General features: G+C 45.0%; 1 protein-coding gene across 1 annotated transcript in view; it reads right to left on the minus strand.

Moving 5' to 3' along the window:
• LOC134741326 (CREB-binding protein-like) overlaps positions 1 to 12,495 on the minus strand; it is a 31,229-nt gene that overhangs the window by 16,209 nt on the left and 2,525 nt on the right. The window contains 13 exon segments of the mRNA XM_063674077.1: positions 117 to 461; positions 1,322 to 1,687; positions 1,996 to 2,376; positions 2,732 to 2,990; positions 3,613 to 3,731; positions 4,142 to 4,416; positions 4,834 to 4,975; positions 5,675 to 5,905; positions 6,205 to 6,379; positions 6,381 to 6,667; positions 7,446 to 7,603; positions 8,250 to 8,442; positions 8,935 to 9,146. Coding sequence (XP_063530147.1) covers positions 117 to 461; positions 1,322 to 1,687; positions 1,996 to 2,376; positions 2,732 to 2,990; positions 3,613 to 3,731; positions 4,142 to 4,416; positions 4,834 to 4,975; positions 5,675 to 5,905; positions 6,205 to 6,379; positions 6,381 to 6,667; positions 7,446 to 7,603; positions 8,250 to 8,442; positions 8,935 to 9,146 — 3,143 coding nt within the window.

A 12,495-nucleotide genomic window follows, 5' to 3' on the forward strand; every position in this document is an offset into this window, starting at 1 on the left:
AGTTCGCAACCGCAACTCGTAATGAAACTTTAAGGGGCGAGTAATTTCTGCAACATGTTATTCTCATAACCGTTAATACTCAAACATTAACAGTTAACGAGATACAGAGTACTTACCTTTGTACAATATCTGTAGACCCTCGAATTCTTCCTATTATAAAGCCACGCGTTATCGAACATGAGCCAGACATCGTCGACGTACTCCCAGGGGTCCTTGTACTCGCCGCGGTCGAGCTTCATCTTGATGGTGGACAGATCTATGGGCTTGGTGACGATGTCGAAGTAGTCCGGGATGCCGAGGGCCTGCGCGTCCACCGGCTGGCGGAAGGGCGCGGACTCGTCGAGGCGGAACAGCTTCTCTAGCGTCGGCATGAGAGCTTGGCGTAGGTCTTCGGGCTTGAACACGAATATGCGCTTCGGACCGCCTGCCGGTTCGACGCTGCCCGTGGCTTCCACGGGCTCCTGGGTACGACGTCATTTATTTGTATTTTGCACACTATGCACAGGCAAAAACTAAGAAAATAGATTGAAGTGTACAATATAGAAACTATAGAAATTTCAAATTAAGTAGAAGTCTCTCAGTGTATAATTGTATATATTAGTTAATGATAAGAAAAAATTAATAATTTTATTTATAAAGAAAATCTTAAAAAATAATAATATTTAGTTACATGTAAAAAATCCGCAACGCAGGCTTCGTCAGGTGGCTACAAATGCAAATCAGCAACATGCTTCGTCCCAAAAATACCAATGATGATATCCGCAACAGGCTTCGTCATTAGTTAATTGTTATAAAATTTAATGTTTCTTTTTATGTATAGTTTAAGATCTCGTTCCCAGTCCTATTATACTTTTAGTCAACGCTATGTACTCCTTAATTGTCGTACTGTATCAGGGGAAGTACTTTGACGCAACTTTAATGCAACATATGTAATACATACGATGTGGCTGTACTTAATAAATAAAATAAAATAAAGTCTCCTAGAAGGAAGAAACTTTTATCCAGTTGTCTGTGACCACCGCCGGTCAGCACCAATACCATCAGTAGGTATCAATAAGAAAAGTAAGCATCGCCTAGGGCATCGTCTATGTGGCACCAAAATCTTAATGTTCGATTGAATTGGATAGGGGTACCCCAAATTTCTCTACACTTGTTGTCTTAATTATCCACCTACTTACTAAAAAGAAGCACACACAATTTAATATCGATAATATCGTAGTGAGAGTGGCACATCAGACTGTGACACGAAGAATTCTTTATTAGAATTAAGTGAGCGAGTAACTTACTTCAGACAAAACGTCTAGACTATCATCACACTAACCTCTTTAACCTCCGTCTTAATTTCTTGCTTGATCTCCTGCTTGACGGTGGCGAAGGTGTCATTGGTCTGGGGCTGGGGCATGGCGGCGGCGGCGGCGGCGTTGGAGTCGGCGGGCTCGTCGCGCATGTGCTTGCCGCCGGCGTCGGGGTCGACGGGCTCCTCCTTGACGCGCACGTCGGGCGCCGGGTCCGGCGGCGGCGAGGGCGCGGGCGCGGGCGCGGGCGTCGGCGGCGCCGGCGTGCTGGGCGTCGCGGGGGGCGGCGCGCCCACCCCCACCCCTCCCCCACCCGGGCCCGGCGAGGGGGACGCCCGCCCGAACGTGTGGTTCATGAAGGGGCTGGCGGCCGGACCGCCCGACAGTCGCATCTGTGCAAACATTACTCTCATTACTAACATATATTACGAGAACATTAGCTTGGCTCGCTTATTTACGATGATTTTATTTATTTATGATGAGTGTGGAAAGTAAGCGGGGCCGGAAATTACTATTCCGCGCGTATCTTATGCAGTGTTTACAGTGTGAGGAAATAGATATTATATGTATATCGGCAATATTTTCCAAAAACTTTCTAAGACAGGAATTTGTAAAATCGCATCGAATATGGACACGCAACGATGTCACACTGGACTACTTCTCTGTAAGTATTCACATGTATGTATGTAGGAACGCTCACCTTGGCTTGGTCGGCTTGCACCTGCTGCTGCTGTTGCTGTTGAGCGGGGTCTAGAGCGGGCGCGTACTGCGGCGCAGCGGAGGCGGGGGCGCAGGGGGGCGCGGACGGGGGCGCGGGGGCGGGCGAGGCCATGGCCTGGAAGGGCGACATGCCGGGCTGCGCGCCGTTGGGCGTGGGCGGCAGGCCGGGCGAGGGCCCGGGCGGCGCGGCGGAGAAGGCCACGCGGCCGCCCGCCAGCAGCCCGCCCACGCCCACGCCCACGCCGGGCGACGGGATGCGCATGCCCAGCGGCGCGCCCGCGCGGGGCATGCCGACCCCCGCCCCCGGCCCGGCGCCCGGGCCCACGCTGCCGGGGCCCAGGGGCCGCGCGCCTGCCATCACCTGCCGAGCGACAACAGGGGTTACACGACTGCTCTGAACGTACACATGCATCCTAACACATTTTGCCACTTTACATACGACGGCCCAATACCCTTGGATTTTATTGTTTTACACCAGTTTTTTTTTTTTAATCTAACTTAACTAAATACTATTAAAAAAATTGACGTGATAGATAAAACTAATAGACTTTTACAATTTATTATTCGCTCCCTAATGTTATATGACCACAGTGATAAACTAAACTATGGACTTGATGATTTTCCAACCGAATGATAATTCTCTGCGGCCTAACCCTAAATTCCATTAGAATAGAACATGAAAAATCCTAAAACAAACAATGAATATTCGCCCATACCTTGCCACCGGGAGGCATGCCGGGCTGCTGCAGCCCCTGCTGCTGCGCTTGCAGCTGCTGCTCCTTCCTCTTCTGTCTCTTCTCTTCTAACTCCTTCTGTATCTTGTATATCTTCTCGGCCAGCAGGTGGTAGTACTCGGAGCGCGTGCTGGCCATCTCGTACATGTCGCCTTCCACTTTCCTCGCGTACGCTACTAGGTTGTGCATCCTCTTATCTAACATTGCTGTGGGGTCTGGCGTTGGGAAGATAGCTTGCACCCTGTGGAGAGATTGTTAGTAAATATTTGTATGAACACATCAAATTCAAGTCTTTCCGTATATCGTGACGCTGGACGCAGCGTACGGCGCCAATGGAGACCAAAGCCTAAATGTTCATGTCAAAGTAAAAAAAACATCTTGACATCAAACACTAATGGTAATGACATAATTTATTATTAAGCATGTCATTAATAAACATATAGAGGAGGCTGTCATAGTGTGTGTATCGTGTAAGTGTACTTGCTTCATATGCGCGAGCCACATGCGAGCACACGAACGTATACAAAAAAGGAGCTAAAACAGTCGCCGTGGTCGAAACCGCCCGGGAGATTATATAAAGACCTATGTAACCTATTATTCTTCAGTAATTAAACACATTTATTCGAGAATGGTTGTTTGCTTACTATCCGCCGGCCGCCACCCTTATATGGCGACCCTGCCAGCATCTGTCTTACTCTAAAAGTAACAAACCTTTGGCGCAAGAAATGATGACGACACAATATAGCATCATATTAGACACAGCGGGATAGAAAGAAACCGCGTTCATGTTGCCTTGCGTACGACTAACTTCGGTGATTTCTTTAGATCTGGAATATAGTTATCAAGACTTAGAGGGGACTTACAGTTTATGAACAAGATGGTTTCTGAGATCGGCTGTTATAGACTGGTGCCACTCCTTCGTGCCAGAGACGGGGTTGGCGGTGACGGGGCCGCCGGGAAGTTGGATTGTGCCGGCTCCCATCTGAAATTATATCATGTTTTAATACACAGGAAAAGGCATGCTTTTTTATACATTATCGCATTGGCTTAATGTTCATGTCTGGCGGGTGTTTTGGGTCAACTGGGCACTATCCAGTTGACCGCCATAGACGTGAGCTGGCAGCCCAATATTAACCTTCGTGCATTCCCACCAGGTTCACAATAGGCGTGGCGTTGGATGGATTGTAACTGTAACACCTAATTTTTCCCTAAAAACGGGACATTGTTTAAACATGACATGGGCCAATCGAATTGTCATAAAAACTTATCTGGGGTGCAGAGTAAAGTTAAATGAATAAGGGGTGTGTAGAAGAGTGTGTTTGTGTGTGTGTGTGTGTGTGTGTGTGTGTGTGTGTGTGTGTGTGTGTGTGTGTGTGTGTGGTGAGCACTGACCAGCTGCTGGTGCTGCATGGAGTCGGGCATGTGCTGGAAGAGCGGCTGCATGGGGCCCTGGGCGGGCTGCACGTCGGTGAGAGGGGGGCGCGGCGGGCCGCCCTGGCCGGGCAGGCGCGCGCGCGGGAACATGCCCACGCTGGTGGGGCACGCGATGCCCAGCGCCTCGTACGCGCGCTTCATGTCCGGCGCCGGCTGCGGGGGCGCCGGGCCCGCCGCGCCCCCGGGCGCCACCCCCGGGGGCGCCACGCCCGAGTGCGGCGCGGAGACGGCTGCTGGAAACGAATATCGACGATACACAACCGTTCTAGATTTAGAGGTTAACGGTGCGACGAACAAACAAATGGGTAGGCAGTATCAGAGTAAAGTGTTGCACGAATGCGGGCCGCACTCAGACATGACACTCCGGCTCTCCTAAGGGCCTTTGGACGGGTACAAAACTCATTGTAGGGCTTTCGGCCCACCGGTCGATTTTATAAGACATTTTGACAAACAAGGCGTGGCCGATATCAACCCGATCTGCTCGGCCTTAAAGCCTTCATTGGCCCGCGATTTAATTACGGAATACACCTAGAACCTAGATTGTTAAAATAAGATTTCAACTTTTTCTGCTGATATTCAGTTTAACAATAAACTTTTTGCTTTCGCATTACATAAAGACATCAACTATGCACAAGACTAAATCTACTTACCATTTATTTGTGTATTATTTCTAGACCGGTCCGCCTGTTTGAGAGGTAGGCAGACAGGGCAGTCATTTTTATTGCAGTGTTTCCAATGATTTATGATTTGTCGAGACGACGAGCAGTGAGGCACTGCGCAGTTCTTGCCGGCCTGCGAAAGAAAGAGACAAGATTATACCTACATTGACATTGAATTACGATGTATTTCTGTATATTCCTCTTGCATGTTTGAGACAATGTTTAAAGCTACAAAAGCTAGTGATTTACTAAATCACATAGGGTTAAAATTAGCTCTAAGTTGCATTGAGAAAAGAAAATTATTCCTACAGCTACATCTGCTGGACTACCCGACCGAGCATACTAGTGCTCTCTTTGGTAGCGAAATCTGTTATCTTCCCGTAGTGCGGCTAGCCATCTAGCAATTCGCATCTTCCGTTACATTTACTAAAGATGTGGCTAGTTGGTGTCGCGCGCGCCTCGTCTTGCGTAATGAAATGTGGTAAAAGGGTATCTCGTCACACATGTGGTGCGGCATGAAGTGGTAGAAATTAAATAAAATTAAACAAAAAAATAATAAAAAAAATCTTCGTACTAAATTATTCCCATCTTCTTCTTATTAATTTTCTGCAATTTCTTGTCGGACTATATGTACAATATGCATGTATTGTTTGTCATTTGTACTTAGTAATAAGTTTTTATTAATAGTTGTTTACATATAGGAAACTATAGGTCTATTGCCAGAAAAATGTTACTTTAAATACTCATCTGTTTTATAAGACTGTTTGTTTCTTAATAAATAATAATAAAATAAAAAAATAAAAAAAAAGGGAAGACATTCGAAGACACTCACTTGACAAGACATCATATGATTGAGCACACCCTTCATGGTCTTGCAGTGGGGTAGCGTGCACTGCCAGACCTCGCCGTTGTTCTGCGACTCCCGCCGCTGGCACTTGTGCGCGTGCAGCAGCAGCACCAATTGTTGCTGGATGAGCTTGCGCTTCTCCGGGTCCGCGATGGAGCCCGAGGGCGCCTGTTGGGGGCCGCCGGGACCGGGCGGCGCCGCACCTTGTGTGGCGGCCTGTAATAAAATTGATTAGTATATCGAAATATGGAGATAAGGTTGGTTAAAATAAAAGATGGATCAGTTGAGAACAGAGCTATTATCAATTAGTATTATGTTGATTTATTCCTTGCAGTGCTCTTGTTTTTCTATAACGGTAAAATGGAAACTTATAAGAGTCGTGCACCTTTCATCTGTTGACTACCTACACCTGCAGTGAATAAAGAGCTATGAGCTCGGGCGCGCCGAAGCGCAGCCCCTGCGGCCGCTGCGGCTGCACGCCGGCCGCGCCGGGCGACGTGCTGTAGTAGACATACCTGCGGCTGGCTCTGTCCGCCGGCGGGCGCGCCGGGGGTCTGCGGGCTGGGCGCGGGCGGCACGGCCTGCGGCGCCTGGCCGCCCTGCTGCTCGGGCGCGCCGAAGCGCAGCCCCTGCGGCCGCTGCGGCTGCACGCCGGCCGCGCCGGGCGACGTGCTGTAGTAGACATACCTGCGGCTGGCTCTGTCCGCCGGCGGGCGCGCCGGGGGTCTGCGGGCTGGGCGCGGGCGGCACGGCCTGCGGCGCCTGGCCGCCCTGCTGCTCGGGCGCGCCGAAGCGCAGCCCCTGCGGCCGCTGCGGCTGCACGCCGGCCGCGCCGGGCGACGTGCCGTACGCGGGGTGGTAGGGCGCGATGGGGTGCCCGCCGCTCGGCGCCGACATGCGCGCGTGGTGCGGCAGCGCGCCGCGCATCGCCGGCGCCAGGGCGTTCACGCGACCGCCCAGCGGGCCGTTGCCCATCGCCTGTGCGAGACAAAACTATCAATACTGGCCGCTTTCAACTTTCGTCAACATTAGTCGGGCTCATCCGAGCGAGCATCAAACGCTGACGCCGACCGCCATTTGTTTTAACCAATGATAGGCGGTTGACGTCAGCGTCGAGTGTCTTGGCCGAGGCGTAAGTTGGTAGCGCTTCTATCTCCGTGGTCGACGCTTTCTAACAAGAAAGTTAGCGCGAGTGACGCAAGGCAAGACACGATCTTGAATGAATCTGTTTTTGACGACAGCAACAGCGGCAGTGGTCGCCGCAGATGCCATGAAAAAATTCACATGGAAAATAGATTATATTTGATGGGGCTGACTCAAACCAAAACCTTACTAATAAGTTAAAATTGGCTCATTTGAAAAGAAAAAGAAATGATGTCTCTTTTTCATTTAATTTCAATTAAATATATATAAATCAATTTTATTTTCTTCTTCTTCTTGACTTTACGTCCCCTCTTAACCAATATAACGCGAAGCGTCCATTCTGGAACGTCTGATATGCACACCAAATGCGTGCACGTGCGCGTTGTAATATACAGATCCTTATGAGAGACGGCACACCGTCACCGCTTGCGTGACGTGTGCGTGCACGGCTGCAATAATTTTGCCAACACTCACGTGCGCGTTTACACACGCAGCCGGTGTGCTCTGGCCTTCAAGCATTTGTTCAAGAGTCCTCGGGTAAGTCTTCACGCGAATGATTTGCAAATGGCGCGTACGCCAGATGTAGACGTACTAGATAGAACATTCAACATACCTGTGCGTGCGGATGGTGCTGCGGCCCGTGATGGTTATTGCCCATGAGCGGGAGCTGCTTGTTTACGTTGTTGATGATGCCGCTCCCGAGCATCCCAGCACTGGTCATATTACTATTAGTCACTATCATACTGCCTCCTACATTTGCCACCATACCACCTAAAAAAATCACAAAAATTACATTCGATTTTATTTTTTATTTTTACATGATGTGATGCAACATGTATAAGTTTTGCTAAGTAGAAATATCTGTCAAAGGGCGTTACAGTCAGTCAGTGTTGCCAGTCAGCATCAAACAGATAGTGACGGCCAAAGTGATGAACTCACCTTTATTATCATAGAAATAAGGATGTGTTACGATAGATTTGACAACTTTAGTCGTAACTATCTATTTGATGCTGACTGTAGAATTATAACTTGTAGCTTTATTAAATGCTCCCATGATAGATAAGTGATAGATAACATTTCTAATGGGCATGAAAAACAGTTTTAACTAAAACTGGCAAAGGCCTCGTCACACTGCCGCGAGGCGATAGCGCGGAGCGTCATTGGACACAGCGCGCCGCTTGTCCCCCCCGCCGGCGCACCGCGCACCCCGCCGAGCGTGAAGCGCGAGAGACGCAACGCGCTACCGCCCCGCTTTTATCGTGCCGCGCTCACGCCACGCTACAGCCCCAATGCAGTGTGCCGAAGCTTTAAGTTCGTATGGAAAGTTATGCCGAAAAACATCGTCATCTGCCTCTTTCACAGAATTCTAATTAGGAAGAGGGAGGGCATGTTTGCTCACACAAAAAAAAATACTTACCTTGAATAGAGTTCATCGGCATGGTCGAATGTAGTTGATTTGGATGACTTGTATTTGGCATTAGTTGCGGGTGCATGCCACCCATCATGTCCTTCGACACGGAAACGTTGGGGGGAGACTGCAAATTTGGACTCTTGCTGCCTAAACTACCCAATCCAAGTGGGTTGTTGTGGCCGACTAAGCCAGCCTTGCCCTGTGAAAAAACCAGCACACGAAAAAATACGATTAGTACAAATTTTGATATAAATGAAGGTACATTTTGCGCCGTCACAGTGTGCGGTCTAAGGGTAGGTGGTCGCGGCCTGGACGCACGCGACCAGCGGAGCGACAAATCAAGGTCATTTATACATTGCACTCGACCAAATGTATGAACAGCCTTAATTTGCCGCTCGCCGGTCCGCTGGTCACGTACATCGACATACAAAATTAAAAAAAAAATTACCCAAACTTCATTTTAAGGTGCGTCCAGATTTGATGAATGCATCGCTAGCGCGCAATTCGCGAACTATTTGCTAAATGCTAAAGGATCGCTAACTGCTGGTCCTGCAGTACGACTTGGACCGCGCGTGCAATTCGATTGGTTCCCTAGCATTTGCCAAATCTGGACGGACTTCTAAATTATAATAATAGTTCGTAATATGGTCTGCAGTTTTGCGACTTAGTGCCATCAGCTCCAGATACTCACTTGTTGAATAAGGTGATTATGAACTTGCCGCTGCATTGCAGCAGTGGGATCGTCTCCGTTGAGCTGCTGCGGGGCCATCTGCCCCCCGGGACCTGGGCCCTGCGCAGGGGGCTTGGGGCCCGGCACGCCGGTCTGTTCGCCCCACGAGCCCCCCATGAGCTCATCTGGGAGGTTGTTCTCGAGGTCGAACATGTCAAGGTTAGAAAACCCATCTGGAATGAGGTTGAATGTTGTATATTTTATTATGGTCATTGATTAAGTTGCTCAAGTCTCAAGTGAATTAGAAAATTAACGTTAAAAGAATGAATGAATTATAAATTATGTAAACTTTAGATTATAATGTCTATCAATAGACAGGTCCACAAAAAATGAAAATGAAATCGAGAAGCAGCTTGATTTGTGCACGTCTTCACAGACGGAGCTGTTTTGCGCGGCAATTTCGTATAAAAAATACCTCAATCAAAATTGCACATGTGGAAGAGGGGGAGCTACATTCTGTATTCATTATTTAAGGGGCCCCCCGTCACTTGCTATTTGGGGGTTATTAAACAATATAAAGTATATATTTTTTGTTATTAAGAAATAAAATATATTATACGATATTTCACTAAAATACTTTTTAACCTTTTCGACGCCGTGTCAAACACAAAAGCTGTCACTGAAATTGAACTTTATGCACACACACGTAGGTCTATGTTCCTCTGTGGTCTTTGACCGATTAATCCGTCTTTGGCGTTGGACCTGCGGTGCCGATATATCCATCATTGGCGTCCAAAAGGTTAATTATTTGTCTGAAAGGAACTATCATTGCCACGTTGGCTGTACAAAACAGTTTTTTTTTTTATTTTAAAAGTTAAACCGGCGCCCGCTATTTGCATTAAAAATTTAGTTGTATCAAAATTATTCATCTTAAATTGTAACCATAACAGATGTTTTTGTATAAAATCAGTTATTGTGATTAATTTGCGCAATGTATTTATCGTCGCTGAACGTAATATGTAGTGCCGAATTAACAATATCATTCAAGTTCAAGGCAAAATGCGGAACTGTAAGTGTAATACTCATGTAACTAATAGGTATTTACCAGTGATCGGAATATTCGGAATAGGCAGAGTATAAATACCTAAACTTAGTAGAATATAGACAAAAATTGGAGACTTTCTTACGACTACAACTTCACTTTTTGGGTGACTAAAGTCATGGAAACGTAATAAAAATAATATTGTAATAAATAGGCGTAAACAATATTTTTTGTAACTTTCTATAAATATATTTCTTAAATCTAAATACAAAATTAAATACCTATCGTCAATATCGTCAGAATCAGAATCATATTCAAAACTAGAAATGGAAAAAAATATTTTTAGGGTTCCGTACCCAAAGGGTAAAAACGGGACTCTATTACTAAGACTCCGCTGTCCATCTGTCACCAGGCTGTATCTCATGAACCGTGATAGCTAGACAGTTGAAATTTTCACAGATGATGTATTTCTGTTGCCGCTATAACAACAAGTACTAAAAACAGAATGAAATAAATATTTAAGTGGCTCCCATACAACATACGTGATTTTTGTGCCGTTTTTTGCGTATAATGGTACGGAACCCTTCGTGCGCGAGTCCGACTCGCACTTGGCCGGTTTTTAAAAAGTAAATAAATAAAAAAGCCATTTATTCCTTAATATAATATATTTCTTTTGACGCTTAAATTGAAAACGATCTTATCCACAGACATTACTATCATTTAAGAAAATCCGGGAAGGCCCAAAAAAATTTTAATGCAAGGGAGTCCCAAAAAAATGTTAATGCAAGGAAGTTTCCAGTGTCCACTTCATGACTTTGTTCTAATAAGTTTAGGTTTTTATACTCTGCCTAAACGTCGTACATGGTACTGCCTCCGGTTTATATAAGACATTTCGGACTCGTACTGACCCACTTCGCAGTCTTCGCACTCGCCATGAAATGTACGTACTATTTTAATTAAAAGGCGAATACGAATAACTACCTACACCTACACGTTCTTTTACACACAAGCACTGCACAACTCTTATAAAACTTGTTAAGTACCTATTTATTATTTTAGCTTATATATGGCCTAGTAGGTAGTGACCCTGCCCGTGAAGCCAATGGTCCTGGGTTCGAATTCTGGTAAGGGCATTTATTTGTGTGATGAGCACAGATGTTTGTTCCTGTGTCATGGGTGTTTTCTACCACCCATAGTACAAGCTTTGCTTAGTTTGATCTGTATAAGATGTCCCCTAATATTTATTTATTTTATATATTTTAGAAAGAGAGAGAAATTAAATACTACATTTTTGACGCTATTACTGACAGTTTGTTTATTTATTACATGGTTACGTCATCAAGATCACGTGACAGCTTGGAGCGTTTAGGCGCGAAATTTAAACAAATTAAACTCGATTTTTTATTTAAAATTAATGAATTACAAATTTAAATAAAATATATTTTTTGTAACAATTAATTAAATTCTAAAAAAATTGTCTACATTGCTATTGGGTATGTTTTATAATGTTTAGTTGATCTCAGTGATAGCATATTGGGATTACTGAGGATCTGTTGTTAACCTCAAATTATTCTCCTTGGTTATGTATCTTTTAGCTGCTATCGTTACTCTGTCAAATCAAGTGCCTACGAAGAATGCTTCAGATAGCAGATGTTTTAGCTATGAAGTAATATTATGGCATAGGTATTCGTTTTTTTGTACAGTGTATATTTTTAAGGACTTGTCTCAAATTTATTGTCATGTGAGTTATGTCATATTCTGTACAGTAATGAGGGATAGTACCTAAGAAAAAACCGGCCAAGTGAGAGTCGGACTCGCGCACCGAGGGTTCCGTACTTTTTAGTATTTGTTGTTATAGCGGCAACAGAAATACATCATCTGTGAAAATTTCGACTGTCTAGCTATCACGGTTCATGAGATACAGCCTGGTGACAGACAGACAGACAGCGGAGTCTTAGTAATAGGGTCCCGTTTTTAACCTTTGGGTATGGAATCCTAAAAAGGATAAAAGTATTATGGAATAAACTTAATTTGCCTTTAGAATTTATTGATGTGAAAGTCATACTTTCATCTGTGACAGCAGATGAGCAGAAGTTAACTATGTACATATACCATATACATTTTTAATAAGATATTTGGCTCTCTTTCTTTTCAATTATATTGGGAATTACGGATTTTTTTCAATCATAATTAACAATTAACATTTTGTATATTACTACTAAAACAAGCAAGATTTGTGTTTACACTTGTAAAACAGTTCTTGAAGACCCCTTGTCCAGATTGTTTTTATTAACAAAACAATTTTTTTGTGAAAAAACTTCGAATTGGTCATGTTATTTTTAAATGACAATCCACTACTTATACAATAGTTTTGTTTTAATTGAATGAGTACCTAAACCAAACCAATGAAATTTTAGTGATCTTTAGCTTTAACATTTTTTTTTTATAAAATTCAAATATAGGGCTTAACGAGTTAAATTTTATTATTGGAAAAAGAAGTGTTTACCAACATATAATATGATTCACGAAAGCGAATATAG

The sequence above is a fragment of the Cydia strobilella genome, chromosome 5 (genome assembly GCF_947568885.1).
Source record: "Cydia strobilella chromosome 5, ilCydStro3.1, whole genome shotgun sequence".
In the NCBI taxonomy this organism is placed as follows: Eukaryota; Metazoa; Arthropoda; class Insecta; order Lepidoptera; family Tortricidae; genus Cydia; species Cydia strobilella.